Raw genomic sequence first — 26,012 nt, forward strand, 5'->3', positions numbered from 1 at the left:
CAGATTTTTCCAAAGTTTTGGTGGAGCAAATTTTTCAAAATTACACTTTTACCCCTGAACTTTTCAAAAATTACATTTTTACCTCAAAAATTGAAAATTTGCCATAATGCATAATTTTCACTCCTCATACTCATTTCACACTCCAAATAATTAAATTTGATCAAATCCTTTCAAAAATTAAATTTTCGATTTCGAGTGGCCAAATTATCATTTTGCCCCTATACTCTAAAAATATCGGAAGCTCATATTTTTCACTGCTAAATCTTCCAATTGTACTTCAATACTCATGTCATACTCAAACATGTCAAATGGGGCTAAGAAAATCTTTTCTAAAAATTTCCATTTTGTCCTCAAATTGCAAAATGATCATTTTGCCCCTAACCGGTCAATTTTTCGGATTGACTCCAAATTGGACCTCGAACTCCGAATTACCATTTTGAGTCATCCCTAGATTGTGAAATTCTCAATTTCATCTTTAAGATCTCGATTTTATCTTGTTCGATGTTTAATCGACTTAACTGTACTTCTAGGGGCAATATCGTCTTTTGTCAATTTCTCGGGCTTTCTCAATATACAAACATTCTATCGAGTATATGAATGACACTGTAATTACTTTATAGAGCAGGGATTGACATATTGTCTCAACTTTGGTATTTGTTTAGATCCTAGTCCTTGAAATTGACATTTGTTTTGACCTTGGTGCTTGAGTTGTTATTGGTTTTGATCTTGGCATTTGTATATGGTATTTAGACTTGATTTACTTGATGTAATGCAAGTTATGTTAATTTGAAATCTATCCATTTTCTTCAAAGATTTTCTAAAGACAACATCATTACTTTATTTTCTTTGAAACTAAACCTTATTTTTCTTTGACATCTTTTAAGAAGCTTTAAAGTCAATATTTTTAAATTGTTGTCTTAAAAATACTTTCTTCGACATCTTTTACAAAGCTTTAAAGCCAATATTTTTAAATTGTTTTCTTGAAAATACTTAAACGTTTTCCAGTCTATTATTCATTTTTCAAAAGCTGTGAACAGGATTTCAACAAAACCTTATAAAATCATTTTAAATGAGTTATACCATCGAGACGAAGATTTGAGGTTTCTTGGACCCTTGTTCATATTTGACACATAATTTGCATCTTGGGATGTTTGATCTTATTTGAGGATTGAATTACCAAAACTCTTTGAATATTTGATATGTTTAAGAGGCAAACTTTGAGGTTGCTTGAAATGGATTATTTGCGTTTATTTTAAAAGTGTTTTAGACAAACACTCTCCCATTTAGCTTGTTCCCCTTCCCGTATCTCCTCACGGAGTTATTTATAACTCACACATGTAAGATGCACTTTTTTTATAGATTAGTAGTTGCTTAGCTCATTATCCTTTGGAAAGAGCCAATACTTTAGTTTGTCTTTAATAGGTGATCATATGGCATCCAGTAGGTGTCAATCATTTTGTTTTGAGTCATACTTCGCTGATCCTATGTGGTTTGGTCATTTATGTTGACTATCATGGATAATATTTTGCTATGTCTTAGATTAAATGATGTGTATGTTGAAATGTGCCACGAAATGGCTACACTTTGTAATTGCCACAGGATGGCCTATATATGTTATTTTTCTATGTGATGCTTCTGCGTTTTGAGCATGTGAACATGCAAAATAATATAACATATCCTTATGTGATATAATACATTCATGTATGCTTGATGTATAGTTCCATGGCGATGAGTCCCATAAGGTAATTTCGAGTATATGATTTGAATTGTTCATTTTAGGCTTGCATGGGTTAAGAAGGTAACTCTCATCAATACCTTTGCACCGGTCATGGTTCTCTGCTTTGGATAGTGACAATTCACCAAATGAGAATTAAGATCATCACTAGATAACCTACCAAATTGAATTGAAGACTAAATCATCTGAATGTAAGCTAGCTTAATTTTGAAATTATTTGCATTGATGGAAGCTCTTTTAATGCTTTGGTGCAACCCTTGCAAAAGAGGAACAACATAATCTCAAAGTGCTCTATTTTCTTCAGGAACTAGATTAATGGCATTATTGCCATTGTTGTTGTTATCTTTAGCCATTGTCTGATTTAAAGTTGCAACTTTGCAAATTCTCTCTTCGACGTCTTTTAAAAGTTCTTTCCATCTTAAGATCAAAAGGAACAAGATTACAATTGCTTCTTTTTTCATACAATGACCAAAAATATCTATAAACAAACAAAAGTAATATTAAAACAAAAAAAATAAAATTTGAAGTAAGACTAAATTGCTTGGTATTAAATTAGTAAAAATTCTAGAAAACAATTCCCTGGCAATGGCGCAAAAATTTGTTAGTTAAAATTCTACTCACGCAAGTATACATATCACAAGAATAGTATAATAGCAAATAGAGTATCGATTCTTCAAAGAATTGTTTCTAAAAATTTTACCAAGTATCAAAATTAACACAATTTAATTTTATCCAAATGGTCTAAAGGCAAATAATTATTTAAACTAAAATTAACAAAACTAAGTAACAAGAATGAAAATCAAAGCAGAAATAAAATATGATTAAACTCAATAGATATAAGTCTAGGATTACAATATCCCTCACATTTCATCTAAATTTTATCTTTCTTCCTTAACTTATTTCAATGGGTTGAATTGCTGACTTATAGTCCTCAATTATTTATAAAAGTATCTCGACTTATCTTATAAAAATATCTACTTTAAACAAAACACTATATTCCAATGTGAATTGAAATTAAAATAGGNCAATAGATATAAGTCTAGGATTACAATATCCCTCACATTTCATCTAAATTTTATCTTTCTTCCTTAACTTATTTCAATGGGTTGAATTGCTGACTTATAGTCCTCAATTATTTATAAAAGTATCTCGACTCATCTTATAAAAATATATATTTTAACCAAAACACTATATCCCTATCTTAATTGAAATTAAAATAGATTTATTAGGATCAGGCTCTAATTCTAGCTACACATGGCATATAGGTATATCCATATCTTATACACAAATGAATTAATATGATCATATGTTATTCTAATTTTAGTCTACACTAAACTCCTTTTCCCAAGTTTGTTTAGATTCCTAGATCAATTTAATTGGTAGCTAAGCAATTAAAAGCATTAAGAATAAATTAGAATAAATAATTCACTTCCATTGAAAGTAAGCAAGAAAAAGATTAAAAATTCATATTATATGTGAGTTCAATTGCAATTCTAGAAAATAAAATTAGCTACTCATAATTGCAAAGATAAATAAAAATATGTGAAGTTCAGCCATTAAAAATAACGAGAAAAATAAAAGCTACGGAAGAAGACAAAACAAATATTTGCAACCTTGCTCACTCAGCTTCAACCTCAACTTCTAGCTTATTGAATTTCTTAGGGTTGTCTTCTTAACTTCTCCCAAATCACTCTTTAAATACTAATAATTTTGACCTAAAATTCCCTAAATTAAACATAATTTAATCTAATGACTCAACTTGTGGGCTAAGAAGTGTTAGGAGGCCCAAACATCAAATATCATTCTTCAAATTGCCATTCCCGCGGTATTACACTCGATCATCTTCTGACACAATTTTCTCTATCTTCAAGTGGAACTTGGCAAAGTGGTCTTCATGAAAGTTGTATCTCTGTCTTATAGCTTTCCAATGGCTTAAGAATCGTATCATTTGGACATTTGGAGTGCGGTTATGATTAAAACACTAAAGCATATACGAGCAAGATTTTGGATCCTTCAAGCACCTTTATTTCCAAAATTAAGCCTTATTCCTTTAAATCCTACAAAAGCATAAAAATTAATAAATAATAGCCAAATTAAATTAATATATATAAAATTAAAATAACTCAATAAATCTATAAAATAGAATTATCACTCACCTGTTATTTTTTCTTATTTTTGTTTTACAGATCTGTAGCTTATTCACTAGGCACCTTGTGGAGTAGTAGTCGAGCTCATACTTGGTAGTTGTGATAGTACCTTCTTTTTCAGCCATCAATGTCTCTACACTCTACAGTGTGTCAAGTTGAGTCTTATACTATTTTATGTTCTAAATGATACTTAGTTAAGTAAATAAATGTTAATACACATTTATTTGTTTATCATTGCAAATATTGTGTTAAGCTCCGAAAATGGGTGCATATGAATGTTGATAGCATGGTGAAAAGACCATAAGTGTTATAGGCATGGGATGTGTGCCAGACCACAGATAATATATGTATATTGTGAATATCGATATGAAATGAAAATAGAAATCACACACCATGTTGAGAAGTTCCATGATTATGTGATGGTATTATGTGATAAATGGATGTACAATCTTCCATATGTTATGTTGAGAAGTTTCATAATGATGTGACGACGTTTATATATATATATGTGAATGCTATTATAATGTATGGATTTTGTAAGAATGTGGTGCATGTCAAGCCCACACATGTTGATAAGGCTTATTTGGGCCTAGTGGGTCATATCCACATAGGTCCATATGCCGATCACGATCTTTTAGGAAATGGGATGTGACAATACCTTTCAAATGTAGTATAATCCTCATATATGTAGGCAATTATGTTATGCCTAACCCTAGTAGGATTTGCACAACATTGATACGAATTGTAGAATTGCCTCTAGATTAATTGAACCATTCAATTAAATCCTTGAAGTTCTTAACTTCTTTCAATTAATTTAACTCAATAAAGCCCCTTTTACATTCACAATTAACATTTTTTAATGTGTGCGACATAATAGGTTCTTAACACATTGGTAACAAATATAAACTATAATTTGAAGTAAACAATAATTAGATGAATTAAACTCTTAATTTGCTTTTTTCATCAATTCCCTAATTGATTAGTCATATTTATAAGTCAAAATTGACAACTAGTAATGCATCATGGCTACTCAAATATTAAGAAAAGTCATACTAGTTTGACTCAACCCTTTAGTATACAGTCTTATCATGTTATTAATATCCTTTCAGTATGCATGGTGCAATGTCTACATTATATTGTCTTTGCCATTTTTGTCCTTGTAGCTAGTCTTTAAATCCTTAATGAAATTTGAAAACTTATTTTCAAATATTCATTCTACCTTTGCCTAAGATTTTCTTGAGTTAAGACATGCTAAAAAGCAATTGATATTCTCCTTAGTATCACATAAAGTGATGAATCCTTTATTTGATTATTCACTTACCTTTATATGCTTCATATTATATCCAATGTCTATCTTTTTATGAGCATCATTGATTGAGCACATTAGATTACATTTAAGTATAACATTCCACGTATAAGGCAACTTTATGATCTCAAATCCTAGGATAAATTACATAGCTTGTCACATGAGAATTTATTCCATGGACACTTGAGTCGTCATACCAAATGAAATTTCTATAGTGATTTATGTTTAGTGAACTTGTTCATGTAATAGATACCTCCATGTTAATTCAATTATCTTTATAATTCAATCTATGAAATCAATTATTCAGTTTACAAATGAGGAACATTACATTATGTTAGTCTCCTTGGTTTTATCCATACCAAGATCTTAATAAAACATTGATTGGTAACCTTTAAAGAATTATTCTTTGATGCAATCAGGATCTCATAATTATAACACTTTGTTATTCCTTCTACACAACATATATAATTTCAAGAACTTTATTTAATTTGACTGTGTATAAGTCATATGAAAATAATACCATTTATTAAATGTAAATGCTTAAAGTTCATAGTTATTTTTCTACAACCATCTTATTGGCTCACACAAGATATACATTTACACTATTAAATAATTGACCAGATGAAATACAACTTCAAAAATTATTATTAGTAAATGCCTTGGAGCCTTTTTATTATTTTTTTATAATTCTTTTGGCTTTGTGTTCTAACACACTGGTACATATATTTCAAAACATCTAGTAACTAGTTTAAAAAAAATTAAATGAGAAACGTAAAGAATTGATAACTTTAGTGATTATGTCGTGTGCTCCGTCCTAGAGGTGTCTAAACTTTGTGCTGGTTGCTTCAATCCGACTAAAATATTTCATTAATAAATACTATTATGAAAAGAAAAATCAAATTATCTTTTTTTTCAATAAATAAAAAAAATGTTATGTATATGGTCGTTACAAGCAGGCTCGGCTCCTTAAATGTCCGGGCGGTGCCCCACACTAAGAAAATGACGTAGTGGGTTGCAACGCTGTCGTTTTGGGCTACTCTCTAAGAGTGAGTGAATAAAAATGAAGAACGGCGCAAATAAAATAGCATACTCTTAGTTTGAGTAGTGTTAAGTGACTGGTAGCCGACTCGCCGCCCGCCATTCGCTGCGACACCGCATTGAGTAAATAAGGTGTAGAGAAGAAAGAAAGAGAAGAAGAAGAAGAAGGAGGTATGGTGAAACTCACGGCCGACTTGATTTGGAAGAGCCCTCACTTCTTCAATGCCCTCAAGGAGCGAGAATTGGATCTTCGAGGTGCTGCTTCTCCTTCTTCCGCCCCCCCAAACCCTAATAATGATTTCTATCGCCGTCTCAGATTTCCTTTCTTTAGAAGTTAATCTTTTGCCTTTGCTTCCCCATTCTTTTATTCTTCAGGTAACAAAATTGCTGTAATGGAAAACTTGGGTGCTACCGAGGTTTGTCTACTTGCTGCCTTTCTTCTTCTTTTCCCCCCCAAAGGATAGGAAAATTCGTTGTGGGCATTTTTAGCTCTTTTTAACACTCGTTTGCTTGTGCATTTTTGTTACTTTGGCTCCTTGACAGGACCAATTCGATACCATAGATTTGTCTGACAATGAGATTGTCAAGCTCGACAACTTCCCTTATCTTAACCGCTTGGGTACCTTACTTATAAACAACAACCGGGTTACTCGTATCAATCCCAATATTGGAGGCAAGCTTTGAACAACATGGATTTCCTTTTTGCACTTTTTTTTTCTGTCTCATCCTTTCTTGTAGGAAGCCTCTTATGGTGTTCATATTTCCTTGCCCTGCAGAGTTCTTGCCCAAGTTACATACGTTGGTTCTCACAAACAACAGGCTCGTCAACTTGGTGGAGATTGATCCTCTTTCATCTCTTCCTAAGCTGCAGTTCCTTAGCTTATTGGACAATAATATTACAAAAAAACCTAATTATAGGTTGTATGTGATTTACAAACTTAAATCACTCCGTGTCCTGGATTTCAAGAAAGTGAAAGTTAAGGTGATTGGATATGCTAAACTATTATTTTATCCTCTGAAACAAACTTATTATTCTTCCTTTTTGTCATGCATTAGTTACTGCTCATCATGTGTATGATTATGTAAAATTGTTGTGATTAATTGAGAAACCTCTGGCCACACCCATATTCATTCTCTGAGAGCTTCTGCCTAATTGAACCTTTAGCTTTACAAATGTTAACTTTGCTTTCAACATTGTTTTGTTCATTCATGGTGTAGTTTGAATTGAATATTATATTATGAAGTAGTAAGTGTAGGTTCATGAAGTGCAATTGTGTGGTTTGAGTTATTCACAGTTTACATGATTAATGGAATAATTCTGGATTTTAGAATGGTATTTCAGTTATTTTTATTGAGTACTGGCCTAGGCTCCAAGTTAGGTGCATTTACTATTAAGAAAGATGTCCTGAATTCTGCTTTTCGTTGAAAATTATAATTCCATCTTTTAGCCTAATGCTTTGTATTGCGCATGTTTTACTTATTTCATAAAGAAAAGACTTATGCTGTAGGATTGATTTATTCATTCGATGTACCTTAAACATTCTTACATTCTTGTCGTTTTTCTTTTTGCATCTTTTGGTGGGTGGAGAGGGGGGGGGGGGGGGNCGCTGTATGTTCTAATTTGCTATAATTTTGATTTCCTCATGTAACTACCGTATGAATTAATTCTCATAATTATGCTTCATGGGTCTTAGGAGAGACTGGAAGCTGAAAATCTGTTTGCATCTAAAGAAGTTGAAGAGGAAATGAAGAAAGAATCCGCAAAGACATTCACACCAGAAGAGGTTCCAAAGGTTTCAGAAGTTGCACAGGAAGAACAGATGCCAAAAGTAGTTGCCCCCACACCTGAGCAAATTTTAGCTATCAAGGTATTAACTTTCTCAAAATGCTAATTTGAAACAAGGATAATGCTGTTGATAGTATTTTAGTTTCTCATCATGGTTGCTTTTTTGATGGTTTTGCTTATGCATCTTAGAAAAACTTTAGAGAACTTTATCAGGAAATAGGGATGAAATAAAGAAGAAAAAAAGATAGGAATCAAGGGTAGAGTGGGAGAAGCCTGCCTTCTGAATATTTCAATTTCTTTCACAAATTCATGCTTGGGTACCATTTACAGAAGCATAAACTTCAAGAAAGCTTAAGAATTTAATTTATGATTTACTTGCGACAAGAACTTGACAAACTTCCTTAGATGCTGTAAGATGACAATTTAGACTCTCATTTGAGGGTGTGGCCAGAACTTTTATAGCTATTTTTTGAATGCTCTAAATTAATTTCTTCTCTTTGTTCAGACGAGGGTAAGTTATAATATCCTTTACTAGAATTTGATGATATAGGTGCTTCCAAATTCCTTTTAGAAGGCATGGGCTGACCAATTTGATCTTATGATGTTATTGAGAAACTACTTGGAAATATTAACAAAGGATATAAAAACTTGTAGTTATGGGTTTCAATAGACGAAAGAAAGAGTGTTGAATTAGAACTTTTGAGACCTCTAAGAAATGGAGTCTTGTTGTTTAATGACACTTGGAACCAAGGAAGGGAATTTTCAAAAGAGTAGTGATCACATTCTTTGACGCATTGTTACCAGATATGCTTTTTATTTTTATTTTTAATTGGGGGAGGGGGGAATTCAACCCTACTCTCTAAGTAGGGGGATCATGCACCAACCCGCTAGCCAAATGCTCGGGTGCTACCAGATATGCTTATTGCCCATCAATTTTGAAATTGGATTGTGCAATCCCAAATGTGATTTTCATGTAATTAAACGATCCATTGGTTTGGAGAAGTACAAAACTGAAGTTGAAAGAGAAGGCGAGGAAATTGAAAGAACTATCTCAAATCGCAAAGCCACTTTTGAAAGATAGAGGGAGAGAAGAATTGTAGAAAACAATGTGTAGTTTTAACTTATTTTCAGGGTAAATTACCCCAAGTCCTTAGGATTTCACCCTAATTCATTGTAGGTCCATTAGTATTCAAAGTGGACACTTTGTCCCAAGACCCTAAATGTCATTAATGGATTTTAGAAAATGACTAAACTACCTATGACCCTAAAACACCAAAATGTGTCTTTCAACCCATATTACAGGATTCAATTGACTGTCCATCTCATAATTGATTCCATTCTCACCTCGTAATGAAAGAGATCCACATGAAGGCTTGTTCACTATCAAAAGAAACTCCTTGATTGGATGACTTCTTGAGCCGTTAGACAACAATGCAAGGTTAGTGACAACTAGGGTCCAAAGCTTCCCCACCATAGTGGGTGGTTCTACCTCATTTCTTTCAACCTTGAATGAAAAAGATCATTTTTACCCTTGGAACCCATTATACCAACTGAGAATCGAGCTAGAGGAAGAGGGAAGGCACAAATTCCTTTTAGGTAACCGTTAATAGATGCTTCAATAATCAATTATCTGTAATGAATAACTCATCAGGAAGAAAAAATTGTCAAATTTATTTTTTCTCTTTTAATTCTAGTTCTAGTTTTTAGTTGTTGTTGATGGCAGTGCTGGAAGAACATGCTATGCCTTTTTTTTTTTTTTTTCCGGTTCCGAATGAATTTAAATAAGCAAGAGTTTTCTCAAGCACGGTTGGGTTGTTGATAAGCTCTGCTAGTGCCATTCATTTGCAATGGCTGTTTTATTAATAGTTGCCATGAACAAATCCTACAAAAAGATATGTGAGTGGCTGCCGTTGGTGTGTGAAAGGATATATGAGTTGACTTAAGAGTTATCAAGGAAGGGTAGTATAGGTATAAAATGATGGCCACATCCTAAAGTTTACGGAAAATCAAATGGTGGGGTATCAGCAAGACTTATGCATCTTGTGAAGTATATTAGTTTGGAGCGGAGTGTCCATTTTGAATACTAATGGTTCTAAGATGAATTAGGGTGAAACCCTAAGGACTTGGGGGTAATTTACTTTTTTTTTTTTTTTAATATGTTATGTGCCTTAGCCTAGGCTAAATAAGTGAACGTGGAGGCAACAATAAAGATTTTAGTTGTTGAAGACCTAATTATTAATTCTACCAAAAAAGCAAGTTCTAAAACTTTTACTTAATTGTATTTAAATGTTTTAAATAGACCCATTATTGAGGCTTGACCAATTTGAATTTTGAAATTTAAATAAATTTAATTATTTCATTAATTTTAATGAATAGGGTAAGGTTAAAATAGAATGAGGTAAGGTTCCCTTTGTCTGGATTGCTTATAAAAGAATTGGGAAAGGAAATGGAGGGGTATGTTATTAACCTTCTTTGGTAATGAGTGGAAAGGAAATGAAATTATGACTTAGCATTTATTTTACAATTATATCCTTTAGAGGTTAAAATGATATATTAACATAGGGTGATTTTGTCTATATGATATAAAGTATTTAGTCAGAAGTACTTCTTCAAATCCTCCCAATCCAAAGGGTTTAAAAGAAATGAAGGTTTTGAGCAGTCATGTACCCCCTCCAAATCCCTTCCTTTCCATTGGAATTTGTTCCAAACATAGGAGAGGGTGCAGCCACCCCTCTCTTCCTTTGGCTTTCCCTCCCTTCCATTCTAACCAAACACAACATCAAGTAATCTTCTTTGTTTCAAAGCAATTCCTGCCAAGCTTTTAAGATTGAATTTGAAATTGAATTCGATAATATATATAAGCTTCAAGTCTTGCCTCTCTTCATAGTTATTTGCTTAAGGCTACTGATTGCTTTATTCCTCAGTTTAAGAACTTTTTATGTGTTTGGGTTTGATCTATACTTGCATGGGATTTGAAAGGGTTTTAAAAAGGTGCCCATTTAAACACAGAAGGTGGTTGATAAAGTTTATAAGTACTCATGATGTTCTTTTCCATTGCAAGCAGATTGTAATTTTCAGATTCAGTCATGCACTTTTTGGAGAATGTTATGGTAACTACTGACTGATGCATGAATATGCTAAAATTGCCACTGGTTTATGGACTCTGTGAACATGTCAATTAATGTATTCCTTCTTTTTCTTTTATTTTCCAAAATATCATTTTTATGTTTGTGGTCCAAGTCAGAAAGCACAGACCACAAAAGTATTGATCAGATTCCTGATGAGTTTTGATGAAAGAGAACACTTAAAGGACTCACACAACCTGTGACAATCAATGTGAAATCTTACATCTATTATAAGATTATGGCTAGTCACACCCGCTTACTCGGACACACACATCTCTACCTGTAACTGCATTAGTGAGGAGGAAATCATAAATGTATGATAAGAATGTGTCTAAACAGTTGTTTTGTGGAGGTTTCTTAATCTTTCATCTTAGTTGGTTTAGGTACTGTAGGTCTGAACATAATATCTGTCTAATGCACTGCTTTTTAACTTGCGTAAAGTGTGCATGTTTGTGATTAATTTGTCTTAAACCACATGAAATGTCATTGGTAATTATCTTTGTCATGTTTGTAAATGACTTCTGCTTCATTTGTAGTGCCTGTTTCAGACTAAATTCTGATCTTGTTTAGCTTTATTTGACATACAGGCGGCCATTGTGAATTCTCAGACTTTAGAAGAGGTTGCAAGACTTGAGAAGGTGCTTGCTTGATTGTATGTGTGATTTTAAAAGAGATTGTCTTGTGGATTTTTTTCTTAATTTTAACATTACATTTGGATGGTTCTCTGTGTGAGCAGGCATTAAAGACAGGTCAGCTTCCTGCAGATTTGAAAATTCCAGGCGATGATACTGGGGCCAATGTTACAGGGAAAGATGAAAAAAAGGTTTCTGATAGTCAAAACAAGTCCAATGTTGAATCAAATAATGTGGAAGAACAAAAGAATGAGGAACCTGTACCAATGGAACAGGTATGCAGATATGAGTTATGTGGATCCTGAATTTAGTCTTCGTGCTCTTCTTATCTTTTTTTTACCTTGTTAATGCTACTCTTCCAATAGACTGAAGGTTCCTTCCCTTGTCCTTTGGCCTTTAGCTAAGATAGATATGAATGGCAAGTACTAGCTTCACTTGGTAATGTAGTGTTATGTCTTGCACTTCAAAATGGGCATAAGAAGGAAAAAATTGTCTGCTACAGAAAAATAGACCTTATTATTATATATACTTACATCAGTAAAGGAGCAAAGTGTACAATTTGTTGCAGACATGAATTTCCAAAAGGTAGTCAAAAGTGAACGCAACATGGAGGCATCCTAGTTACTGAAGTTATTTGTTTTTTAAAATATTTTAGAAATGAAATGTTCATTTCTATACTTAGCTCAGAAGAAGTATTAATCCCAGACTAGCTGGAAATGTACGTTTCTTGATGATAAGATCATAATACAAGCCTATTTAACATTATTGATATTAAAGGGGATTATACTTGGTAGTTTGCCTATTATCATAAGCAACATTATCATGTTTTGGGAACAAACAAACATTCTTGTATCTTGTCCAAGTGGCAGAAAACAGTTGGGCAAAGGCATCACATAGATACCTGGGGACAGAATTCATCAGACCAAAATGCCCTTGCATATGAATCAAAGGATGCCTTTTTGGGGATGATTTTTGTGAGTTTCACATAAAAGAATTGTTGGTTTAATAAGATGCTTGCCTCAGGTACTGTTTTCCTTGAGGTGAAGCTCTTGCCTAGGCATCAAAGGCATGTACGTTGCTAAAGTCACCTTGCCTTAAGGGGTTGTAGCACCTGCCTAATCATATATGCAAGTGCCTAGCTCACTTTTGACTAATGAATTTGGTCAGCAAGTGGTGGCTATTTTGAGAGCAATTGCTCTGCTCCAAGAGATAGATTGGTTGACACCTATATTGAAAGGAGTATATAGGTTTGCTTTGTCAATATAAGTGCTTGAAAGGGGTGAGCTTGTTTATTGAATGAATTCTCAAGCTTGAGTTCAACTGGTTTAGATGCTAAAAAAGTGTACTTGTGTGTATAACCCATAAATATCTGTTTTTAACCATTTTTTAGTTATAAAATTTAAATTTCAAATATAAAAGATCTAAAGTACAGAGCTTGGTGCATAAATATGTGAATTTGTAATTTAAGTATTAAGTCATCCAATAATGTCTTAATCAGTGAAATGCACTTATAGTGGGATTAGAAACCTAATAATCAATTAAAAACTAATTTGGGTAGGATTTATGTCAAACTAAGTAACTAGTTAGCTGATTTTTAAAAACAGACAATTTGGAAAATGATAAGAATTCAAGGCGCTTTTGTATCCAAATACTGTTTAACCAATATTTGTAGTTTGATAGATAACAAAATCCATGTTCCCACATGAGTGTTTGTCATTTTTTAATTATAAATTTAAATGAAAAATATTTTTCTAAAAAAATGAAGTTTGATGTATAAATAAGAGTATTTTAAAAATTTCTTTAGTAAATTTTTATGCTATATTTCAAATAATTTTCTATATTTTTCTCAACCAAACCAAGATGTTGAATGGAATTGGAAGTCCCTAACCAATTAAATCGTAATTTTGATAAGAATGTTTATTTTAAGAACATATATAAACAATAAGATTTATATTTAATTTAAAAACATATGAAAAATCTGGGAGGACAATCTAGGTATACAACAAAACCTGATATAGTTTTTGGTTCAAAAATGTTTTACCAAACATCGGTACTTCTTATATACCAGTTTTTATTTAATGTGCTATTGCATGTGAAATACACTAATGCTTGTCGAGTAGTATGAGCTAAAAACTGAATATAACATCTAGGTCTTGATTAGAGCTAACAAATTTTCTAGTTATTATAAATCTATCATATTGTAATTTGGTCCGAGCAAAGTTTTTTTTTTTTATTGTAATTGGGGGAGGGGGGATTCGAACTTTGTTCTTTAGACAGGGGATCATACAACAACCAATGAGTCAAATGCTCGGGTGCTGGTCCGAGCAAAGTTTACTTGAAAGTAATTCAAATAGATTTTAATTGTACTGTAAAATCATTATATTACCTTAAAATAAGAAAAGTTATGAAGGTATTCTAACCTTCAGACCAGCTTCACCTATTAATTTTAGTTTATTAAATTATAATCGTGATAAACCAAAAAAGATAGTAACTAATTCAATTAAACAACTACTCTACTGAAAGTAATTTAAGGAAATCTTTGCTCAAACATAAATTGAATGTCAGACTTTTTAGTATAAAAAGAGGTCTTGAGTCACGTGATTCTCCCTCTCAGTGGATACTATTGAAACAATGCCTTCTCATTTTTATCTTTTGTTTGTCCATTCTATTTCTTTTTTTATATATTTTAATTTGTTTATTCCTTTTCTTTTCTATATTATTTATACACAACTTTTGGGACATTATTTGCCACTTTATTGATGTATATTTTTTATAAATTAAATTATTAAGTGAAAATAATTGATTGTAATGATATATTTATAAATTCAAATGAGCTAATAAGTACTTAAATAATCAAACTAATAAGTATATAAGTATTAGTTTAATCGTTGATTTATGCAGATAAGTCCTCAATTATGATTGTTTATGTGAATATAATTATTAAAATTACTTTTTACAAAAATTGTTTGATAAGTTATTTATGTGATTGAGCTGATTTTGAAATAAATAAATTTATTATATAAATTTATATATTTAACTCATGTAAAGATTAAAATTTATTTTATTTAGTAATTTCAATTTCAATGTCAACAAAATATTTATATATACAATTTCATTAAAATGTTCAATATTCAATATAAAATAATTTTTCTCCTATACCACGATGTCGCATGGGTTAGTTAATAGATACTAAAGTCAGTTTCTTGATGCATTATGGTGGTAACAGCTCCATCCTCTCACATAGCAGTCTTACAACAACAATGCACAATGCACCAAACTTCTGATTCTCTGTCGTTTTTTGTTTAAAATTTTTTGGGCTAAGTGGCCCTTGCTTCCAATATGCCTTTATTAGTTTTATGCTCCAACCTTTAGCTTCTTATATTTGTTCAAAACAAAGTTGTTGCTTTTAGTGCAGTTTGATGGCCGCAATAATCATTGTTAGTACTTTTTCATCAGCCAAACATGTATTTCTCTTTCTGCTTGCTGTTTCAGATGTTTTATTTTTATCTCCTTTTTTTTTTGGGTAAATTTTATGCATCCTTTATGGTTTTAACCTATTTCAAATGACACCTTATGGTTTTAACTTGTAAATGATCTTATTAACTAGCTTCAATGATCGAAAGCACTGATGAGCTCAAGTTATTAAACTAGATTGAAAATAAAGGGCAAGCTTGTTTATTAAGCTTAATAATTGAGCCCAAATACAGTTGGGTTTCGAGCAACTTTATTGATTTTTTTTTTTTTTTGCTTCTAATAGCCATCATGCAGGGAGAGAGGTGTTAATGCATTTATTTTCGTTATTGTTTAAAATATGTTTCTCAGTTTTATATTTCTTCATTAGTTTATCTGCTCGTTGGTTTTTGATTTTGGACTAATGTGGTAAGCTCTTTTTCTTTTACCAGGAATAGCATGCATAGTTTCTATACCAGCCTACATCACTTGCTGCATTCATTCGCCAATGGTTGGCTTTGCAATGAAGGATTTTTCGAATGGCTGGCTTTGCAACAAAAGGATTTCAGTTATACTGAGAGTTAATGATTATTATTAGGAATTCTGAACATGTACAACCATGAATTTCTCTTTGGCCTCTATATATAATCTTGAACATGTACAACAATGCTAACTTTTCTTCTTCCCCTTATTGCTGGTAATGAGATCGTTTTTCCCCCTATTTTTCCTCGCTAAAGGTACAAAAGAGGGATAGGGGTGTTTGGTTGTGGAAATTTTTTTCTCCTCCAAATTTAGGCCTGTGCGCCCACCTTCATGTTGTTTGGATATGTTCAGTTTCAGTTACCTCTTCTCTAGAATTGGTGCTGAATCGCACTGCTGATTTCGACGTAGATGTGAATTTATCTGCCTCAGGTCAGCTAGTACATGCTTAGGATGAACTTGAATTTATGTTTGCTTGTCGTTTTTGAAATCTTAGACATGTCAAAAGTTGACCCAACCCTGGAGACCCATTAGCCCAGCTCATTTCAACATGGATTCCATTGGACTCTCCAAGCAAATGCTCCGATCTGATCCAAGGTGAATCCAACTCCACTGCCTCAATCGGTTTGAATCAGATGACTTACTGTAAGACTTTATAATTGTATCTACATTTTTTTCTCATTGTGAATTTCAATTTAATTAAACATGATAAATATCAGATGACTTAAAGTATGACTGTATGATTTATAAATATTTTTCTTATTTTGAATGTCAATTTAGTTAAAACTATAAATATGACAAATTGTTGTTAAAAGTATTTACATCTAATTGGATTGGAATAAATTAAAAAAAAATCAACAACAAAAATTATATCTAAAAATTTAATTTAGTGGTAAATGTACGTGTGGTGCCTTGAGAGCTGTTGGGAGGTGAGCTCACTTTTCAGATAAATATTCCACTCCTTTTTTGATCGAAGAAGTTTGCCTTGCAAATCTTCTTTGGTGCACACAATGGTCTCTTCACTCTTGTTGTTATGGAGAGGCTACTAGAGTCCTCCACAAAGAATTACACGTTTCAAAACTATCTGGCCTTTGATGGTGCTTCAAGAATGAAGAGAAAAAAAATAAAAAAAAGTTTTTGGTTTTTTCGACTTACAGAACAACTCACGTTCACTCTTAATTGTGTGTAAAAATCAGTACGTCTGTTTACTATTTATAGACGTATTAGAGATATAAAGATAGGATGTTACTTTTATATTTAAACAAATTAAATTTAGATGTAATTAATCTTTATTTAAATTTAAACACATTCAATTTAAATATAATGAATAGATAATTCTTATTTAAATCTAAACAAATTAAATTTAAATTTATATCTTATCTCAATTTTTTTTTAATTATTCAATGAAGAAATATCAAAATAATATCCAACATTAATTAATTGAATATTTGTTAACTATCCACAAATAATTAACAAAGTTGCATGCCATGTGGATGCATCACATTTAAAATGCAACATCTCCCACTAGTACACATTGGCATCAATTTATACCATTCTCAATTTAACTCATTCTGCATTCATTGTCACATAAGGAAAATGGAATGTGTGACCAACGAGAAAATAAAAGTATCGGTGAACAGTGAGATATAAAGTTACCATCTTACTAACATAACACCGCTCGAGTTCTCGTCATACCCTAAATCATTTTAATCATACAAGATTTTGCATCCTTGATCACTTTTACATGTTGGCTTCATTAGTTTTTGATGATAATAAAACATTCCCATTCATTTGTGTCTAATATTTCTACTTGAGTGTGCAAGACAAATATTGTATGCAATAACTAATCAATCATTCAAATGCACATATCAAAGAGCATAGGAATAAGGAAGTCACAATTGATCAAAAGATAAAAGCCTCTTAGTCTATTAATGAAGAGTTAGTCAACTAAGATTTAAATCCAAGGTTGGCGGGCTGAAGAGTATTGAGAAACATAACCAACTTAATCGACCAAGGAATGAGTTAGTCGACTAAGTGCACACTACCAGAACTGCCAGAAACTGGGAACAGAAGACAAATACGACTTAATTGACTAAGATATCGATTAGTCGACTAAGAGCATTTTGCCAGAAATTTTGAATTGTGCATTAGAAGATAAATTAATGGCTAGAACTGCAACAAAATTGTTTCCAACGTTCAAAAACTGCCTAACACATTTCAAAGTTGATTTTCCTAGTATAAAAGAGGGTTCCAACGACTAGAAATGTAATAGAAGGCTTTCAAGAACAAAAAGAGCTCAAAATAGCAAAATTCTTTGCAATACTCTCTGCACTTCACTCTAATCTTTGTATTTGAGATAGGCACTTCACTTGGTACCATTCAGATCAAGCTAGTGATCATAGATACATTCTTATTTCTTTTCTTCATGAATACTTAGAGTGAGCGAGTCACTTTAAGGGGTTTATTCAAGTTTAGGTTAGCTTGATTGAACGTATAGGTTCTAACTTAGCCTAGAAAAGTTAGTTGTTGGGTTTTGGTTGATCTCGTGAAAAACCATTGTGAAAGGTTGTGGTTAAGCCTTTGAAAAACCACTTTGGGTTTTGGTTGATCCGGTAAAAACTATTGTGAAAGGTTTTCGCTAAACTTGGTAAAAGCAATTGTCAAAGCTTGGTGAAAGCTTATGAATTTCACCGTTCATAGTGATTGGTTGGGAAAATCCTTGATTGAACAATCAAGGTAGTGGATGTAGGTCTTGGACCGAACCACTCTAAATTCTTGCTTATTGTCTACTCTATTTTTATTTCCATTGTTTTTCAAATTAGTTCCTCATCTTGCTAAGAGCCAAATTGTGCTATTCACCCCCTCTAGCACATTTACTTGGGACCAACATTACATGTAAAAGCTATGTAGAATCTCTTTATGTGTCTAAACTCATGGTTATATCTAACAACTAATGTTTTTATAACTGCTCAAGTAATGAGTTATAAAACCATGTATGTGAGATGTATAATGACTCTTCCTTGGATACTCATGTCAATCCATTAAAATCTGACTGCTTTCCTAGTCATGTTCCACTAGATCACATTATTTTTTACCTTAAAAAATCATGCTAAAGTAGCAACACCAAATCTCAATGTCATATCATAGATCCAAGTCCTAAAAGGTATAAAATTTGGACTACATAAGTCCTTAGGGCTCACATGTGATGAAGTAGGGATCTATTCAATCACTCCCTTCCATTGGTTGGCTAACAGAACATACAGCATGAAATGTATGTTATGGTGGGGATTTTCCATGTAGGGTTTGTCACGTCAAAACCACCATACAGATCTTAGTCTAATCCCTGTAAAAAGGATTGACTTGAATCCCTTAAGATTCAAATTCGCCTATCACTGGCTCCATTGAGTATGGATAATCTCCATGTTCGACTTTTACGAGCATCATCTTGACTCAAGTTAAGGTAACATTGCTAAAATCCTTGCTCACAACTCATGTGACAAGGAGATCACAAAATGCTTGGTACTTTGTGATCATTTAAGTCTCATCCCACACATTATCGTAGCATTGGGGCGATTATCTCGTGTGAGAGGAATAATCTATAAAACTAGGTGACAATAATTACCTTAGATATGTGCCCTAATTAATTAACAACATTTGATCAAATAAGTCAATACAAACTTAATTTATTAATTGTTCAAAAACAATATTATAAGAATATCAAATGCGTAATAACCCTAAACCCCTAATATGCTTTTGGAAAGCATTCTTAGCAATAGTTTTAGTGAATGGATCTGTTAACATATCAGTTATGGAAATGTACTTTAACACAACAAGACCTTGTGCAATGATGTCACGAATGTAGTGATAACAAGTATCAATGTGTTTGATTTTTCCATGATGCTTAGGATCTTTTGTATAAGCTATGGCAGTTGTGTTGACGCAATAAAGTGCAACTTCACTAAGATGCCTAGTAATGTTTAAGCTTTGCAAGAGTCTCCTTAACCAAACCACCTCCAATATAGCAGCACAACATGTTACATACTCTGCTTCCATAGTATATAGAGTAGTACAAAGTTGCTTCTTGCAACTTTAAGAGATAGCTCCGCCTCTAAGTATAAAAGCATACCCTGAAGTAGACTTTCAATCATCTTTATCACTAGCATGATCAGTATCATTATAGCTAACCAATTTTAGACTTCCACCTTGATAGCACAAAGCCAAATTAGTAGTTCCTCTTAGTTATCGTAGTACCCTTTTGGCTGCAACCTAATGGGCAATCCCAAGATTACTTTGGTGCCTACTGACCATACAAACCGCAAAACATACATTCGGTCGAGTATACATCATAACGTACATCAAACTTCCAACAGCACTTACGTATGGCGCATTTTCCATTTCTTTCTTTTCTTCTTCAGTTTTAAGACATTGTTCCATGCTGAGATATAGGCCTTTCTCCATTGGAATGTCTATAGGCTTGGAGTTTCGCATACAGAATCATTCTAAAACCCTTAAAATGATTTCTCGAGATCTTAACCTCGAAGATATATTCAGCTTGTCTTAAGTCTTTCATCTTGAAAGTGGAGGACAACCACTTTTGAGCGGTGACAATTAACTCCATGTCGTTCCCGGTTAATAGGATATCATCCACATATAATGACAGAATAAGGAACTTATTCCTTAATCTCTTTACATATACATAATGGCCTTCTTCAATCATAACAAAACCTATGGAAATGATAACTTGATGAAAATGAAAAAACCATTGTCAAGATGACTGTTTCAAGCCATAGAGAGAACGTTTCAAGCGACACACCTTGTGTTCCTTTCTTTTGGCTTGAAAACTAGTTGGTTGATTCATGTAAATCTCCTCGTTGATTTTTCCATTGAGAAATGTAGTTTTCACATCCATTTGGAACAATTCCAAATCTAGATGTACCACTATAGCCATGATAAGGTGAATTGACGTAAATCTCACCACAGGAGAAAACGTTTCTTCGTAATCCACACCCTTTTTTTGGGCATAGCTTTTTACTACTAAACAAGCCTTATATTTTTCAATTGATCCATCCACTTTGCACTTTACCTTCAAAACCCATTTTTTTTCGGTGGCCTTGGGCCCAAGTTGAAGGTTAACTAACTCCCATATTTGGTTTTCAGTCATGGATTTCATTTCATCTTCCTTAGTAGTAATCCACTTGTTTGATGATGGTGAGTTTAAAGCTTCGTCATAGGAAGATGGTTCATCAACATCCACAAGAATACCTAATAAAGATTGACCTTCTATCTCGAATTGTTTACAAGGTATTTGCCCACGTTCACTTCTTCGCAACTGTGAATCTTGGTAGAGCTCAAGTGGTGTACTTCCATTGACCTCAATAGTCTATTGGATAGGATATGTTTCCACATTCATTTCCTCATGTTAGGATACACTTTCTTGAGGCTCCTCCATCTCATAAAGCTCAAGGCTTTCTTTAATCTCACCTATGCTCGGGAAGTCATCTTCTAGAAAATCAATATCACAAGACTCTATAACGACCGCTCCTCGATCGTTACCGGTGTCCGAGTCTTGTGGGAGAACCCCCCAAGTCTTGAACAAGCCTTATTTGAAACTCTTGTTAATAAGTTATATTCATTCCATCTACTTATATATTCACTTTGAACCTTATAACTCTTTGTAATATTATCTGATCAAAAAGTTGTAATAAATCGACTTAACCTTTATTCCTTATAATTGTAAAAAAACATTATAGTCTAAATATCTTCAATTGTACATTTATATTAACACTCTTTACAAACAATTATGCTATGAACAACTCGACCTCTAGCAGCGGAGCGACTCAAAATAAAGTGCTATAAGATGCCTTTACTTATTCGCGGTAGACAATATGTGCTGATGAATGGATGCTAGGTCGATCACTATCTGTAAAAGGGAGATGAGGGGATGAGTTTCACAAACTCAGTGATCATTAGCTCCATTAGCAGAGCGTAGATGGGAAACAAGCTTAGAGTAGATCATTTGAGTAATAAAATCAGAATATAAAATGATAACCTTATACAACCAAATAACAAGGTATTTGTGCCTTGTAAAATAATGCTGTAAAATCGTAGTGCAACACTTTCCTTGGTAAACAATGCCGAAAACAAAGTGTAGTAAAATAAATTTCAATCCTCAAAATCTTCTATTTCCTTTAAAAACACAATAGTTGTATAAAATCACACACGCTCCCAAAATGTGTGGCATGTAAAATTAATCATGTACATCCACGTATATCAACTCATAATCAACATATAAAGAACTGAAAGCTTTCAATCAAATAGGGGAGCTGCGAAAAAACATTAACTCTCCACCATGCAAAAGAGTATGAGTCTAAAAACTCTTAAGGCTCTCGAATAGGTAATCATAGATAATCAACCCGTAGACCTTCTTCCACGTAATAACCATCTGAGAGGCCCCTCTTCACTGGATTCCCACAACTATGGTACTCTCGACGATGATGGCCGACATCGGAGAAATCATGTAGTCGCAACCACGTATATCAACTCGTGCCCTTGCTACATATAACAACCCGTGGCCTTGCCATGTATAATCACAGACCGTGGCCTCGCCACTTCTAACAGCCCGTCGGTGACCCAAAGGTTCTCTAGCTAGAGCTCACTTGTGCATAAGGGTCACATTGTTCCGATGTGACATTCAACCTACGCTTAGTGCTCTCGATTTGTCAAAACCATTTTCGAAACCAAATCAAGGTTTCAAAGAGTTTTCTTTAAATCCGTTGAAAACAAGGTTCGGTAACCTTTCAAAAATTGCTTTTCACATTAAAATGCATGGTATAAACATTTGCATAAAGTTCGAATTAAAGCTGTCTCACAAGAAATCAAATTTAAGCCATTTATCAAGTGCAAACAATTATGCACACTTTACAAAGATTCAAGGCACCGTTTTTATGCAAAACTTTGCAAAAAGGGCTTGCTTCTCTATTTCTAAAACACTTTACATATATGTATATTTATATAGTCTACACAAACAACTTCCAAATCAATTTGCATCCACAATTGCCTATGGTTTCTACCAACTCATGCTTTCTACAAAAATAGTGTATAAATTGTTCCAAATCAAGTATTCAAATCGCAAATCACTTATCATTTTCTAGCAACTCATGTTTTCCACAAAGGCATTGAATAAATCATTGACAGGTTACTATACATATAACATTATATCATATGGAATCTTTTAAAATAGACACCCCCTACTCACCTTACAATGGCGAGTATTACTTTGCCACTAATATTTCCTCAAATGCTTATTTATGCTTGCAGCAATAATCCTTGCTTTGTCAACTTCCTGACATCATTTCAATCCAATGCATTTAATGAGCTTTGCTACCATTATATTCTACACTTGTTGTTCGTATTTAATTCTATACGTTCATCTCTTATTCTTAAGAGATAACCATCTACACTAAATCCTTAGTGTGAACTTTGAATTACACAAACCCAACATCTTGTTTATGACTTCAAATGCCCATATCAATCTTTCTAATAATATTTATCATATTCAAACTATTATTTTCATACTATTAATCACATATATGGCAGCAACTATGAATCCGATTTCACCAAGTAATTTTTAAGCTTATATGCACTATTATTCACATTTAACATGCTGGCACTAAGCACAATATCAATTTCCATTCATGTTACACCAACATTCTTAACCTTTTAAATCTTTGAAAACAACATATACCCATAATTTCATTTTCAAGCTTTCAACTAGCATAATTGTTTGCTAACCGTACTCAAGGCATCACACAATCATTTCACATTGCATGACTTACCTTTTGTGATGTCTTGGATATTTCATGCAATCTCAATATTTTTCCAAAGTTTCAATCACCAAGCTGCCAACATTATGCACAAATTATTTTCTTACACAGTACCATGCTTATTGTTTCTCTTTCACTTTGAATCCATCATGCATCCAAGAGTTTGATGGCTTGCATGTCACTAAATCCTCTCCAATCAAGCTAATCTTTGTTGCCACAGAACATTTCTTATAGTTACCAACCCATTTTCAAAGAACATTCAAGCTAAAACCGCAATCCTTACCTTGTTTCTCTTGTATCTTGAAACCAAGCTTTACACTTCCATCACATTCCACGGTTTCTCTCTTGAATGTTGAAGACTCTTTGGGTGGTAGAATAACACAACTCTACAAGATAAAGGAAGGAATCCTCATGGTTTCTCTTGAATCCTCACAACCCGAGCCTTTCCCACTTTCCTCTCTTTTTCTTCCTTTCGGGTGGAGCTTTTCAAAGGAACTTTCTTCTTTCTTTTCCTCTCTCAATGGCTGACTCTCTCAAGTCTCACCAAGACCAATTCCCTTCTCTCTTTTACTCTTGAATCTTGGTATTTATATGGCGACCCATTTAACCAATCACAATACATGCAAACATTCACCTTTTATTTTCATTTGGCCATTTTGCCAACCAATGGGTTTTCATGCACCAATTTCCTTTCTTCCACATTGGTTAAAAATCCTCTTTTACTTATCCATATCCACTCTTTAATTTATTTCCACTTAATTCCACCTTATTTATACCCAATGGTCTTTCATGCAACTTTCCCACTTGGCCTCCTCCTTGGCCAATGACATTACATGCAACTATATTTTCTCTTCTTTTAGTCTAATTGTCACCAAGTGTCCATCATGCATAAATTTTCCATGCATTCTTTTAACTTAAAAATCTACATGCATGTGTTATCTTATTCATTTTGTCTTATGCCTTTTTATTTGTCACATGGTGGAGGTCCCACATGTTCCCCATTACAAGTACATCCTTGCATGCATATCTTTGCATGTAATAGTATTTGTTATATGCATATTCCATCCTCCCACACAATCTAACTTCCCTTGGTTAGTTAATCTCTATTTAACTTCAAATGTTGTAATTGCACCTAAGTCCTCAACTTTTCCTTATTTACCATTCGACCCTCCATACTTTTCATCCTTTACAATTAGGTCCTCCCATCATTCCTTTAATTCTAATTTTTTTTTATATTTTTCTTCCTTTACACTTGTACAAATAAAATATCAAATTGACACTTCATCAAGGTGTCACCATAATACTTAAATATATACTTACCCGCTCTTAGTTTATTTAATAAAGGCACACGGGCCCTACTTACGTTGTTTTTCTTCTAAATTCTTTCTTACTTCTTCTCCTCTACTTAGATTAGCCACATAGTCCTCCTTCATGACTAATTTCAACAATAAATAAAATATTAATATTTTAATATTATTTTATTTCAAAATTCTCCACTTGTCTCCTTGAGCCCTAAAGTGTCTCACTTTGCCCTAGTTCACTTCCAAATCGCTGTTTAACTTGTTAATTCATCCTCGATAAAATATTATTATTTAATTTTTATTTTCTAGCATGTGAAATATTTTATTCCAAAATATTCATTCCACTCGTCTTCGCTCTTTGGCACTTAAATTTACGTCAATTGACCCTTCGTCTTGTCGATAAGATCATATTGACTTCTATACGAGGGTAAGGGTGTTATAGATTCCATCTCAATTAGCCCTCTATCAAGGTGTTCCTCATACATCACATAGCCTTTAGAATGTTCTGGGTATCTAATAAATACACACTTATTAGATTGAGGGCCAAGTTTCCCATACTTATGAGATGAGTGATGTATGTACTCTATTGATCCCCAGGGACGTAAGCCTTCCGAATTGGGTTTACTTTCATTCCATAACTCATATGGAGTTTCGGGAATAAATTTTAAGAGTACACGATTGAGGATGTATGCTGCAGTTAAAAAGACATTCCCTCAAAAACTTATTGGAAGGTTGGCTTCTGCCATCATTGACCTAACCATGTCAACAAGGTATAATTCTTTCTCTCTGCAACACCGTTTTGTTGCAGAGTTCTAGGTATCGTTAATTGTCAACGTGTTCCCTTTTCTTCACATAATTCTTTGAGCTGATTAGATTGGCATTCACAACCTCTATCAGGGCAAAAAACCTTAAGTTTTTTTTTTTTCAACCTCTACCATAAGGCGTTTGAAACAATTCAAAGCTTTAGAATGGTGAGACAACATAATTATGGATCCATATTGTGGGTAATCATTTGTGAATGTAATGAAATAGGATGAGCCATTATATGCCTTTACATTCATAGGCCCACAAATGTTCGAATAGACAAGTTCTAGAAGATGGGTGCCTCTTTTAGCCTTCCCAAAAAAGCCTTTTGCTGGACTTACCAACAAGACATGGCTCATATGTAAAAAGTTAAACTTTGTTAAGT

General features: G+C 33.1%; 1 protein-coding gene and 1 pseudogene across 1 annotated transcript; one reads left to right on the top strand and one right to left on the bottom strand.

Moving 5' to 3' along the window:
- LOC18612913 overlaps positions 1-26,012 on the bottom strand; it is a 97,546-nt pseudogene that overhangs the window by 9,440 nt on the left and 62,094 nt on the right.
- LOC18612908 (U2 small nuclear ribonucleoprotein A') lies at positions 6,272-16,058 on the top strand. Its single transcript, XM_007049895.2, has 8 exons — positions 6,272-6,481; positions 6,602-6,642; positions 6,770-6,899; positions 7,003-7,208; positions 7,921-8,094; positions 11,725-11,775; positions 11,874-12,044; positions 15,672-16,058. The coding sequence occupies exons 1-8, from the start codon at positions 6,400-6,402 to the stop codon at positions 15,675-15,677; spliced, it is 861 nt and encodes a 286-aa protein (XP_007049957.2). The 5' UTR covers positions 6,272-6,399; the 3' UTR covers positions 15,678-16,058.

This window comes from Theobroma cacao, chromosome 1, assembly GCF_000208745.1.
Source record: "Theobroma cacao cultivar B97-61/B2 chromosome 1, Criollo_cocoa_genome_V2, whole genome shotgun sequence".
NCBI classification, from domain to species: domain Eukaryota; kingdom Viridiplantae; phylum Streptophyta; class Magnoliopsida; order Malvales; family Malvaceae; genus Theobroma; species Theobroma cacao.

Bases quoted from the DNA above. Each gene is read 5' to 3' on its own strand.
- LOC18612908 (XM_007049895.2), top strand. From the start codon at position 6,400: ATGGTGAAACTCACGGCCGACTTGATTTGGAAGAGCCCTCACTTCTTC. The intron at 6,900-7,002 runs GCAAGCTTTGAA...CTTGCCCTGCAG, and splicing joins TATCAATCCCAATATTGGAG to AGTTCTTGCCCAAGTTACAT. The intron at 11,776-11,873 runs GTGCTTGCTTGA...CTGTGTGAGCAG, and splicing joins AGGTTGCAAGACTTGAGAAG to GCATTAAAGACAGGTCAGCT.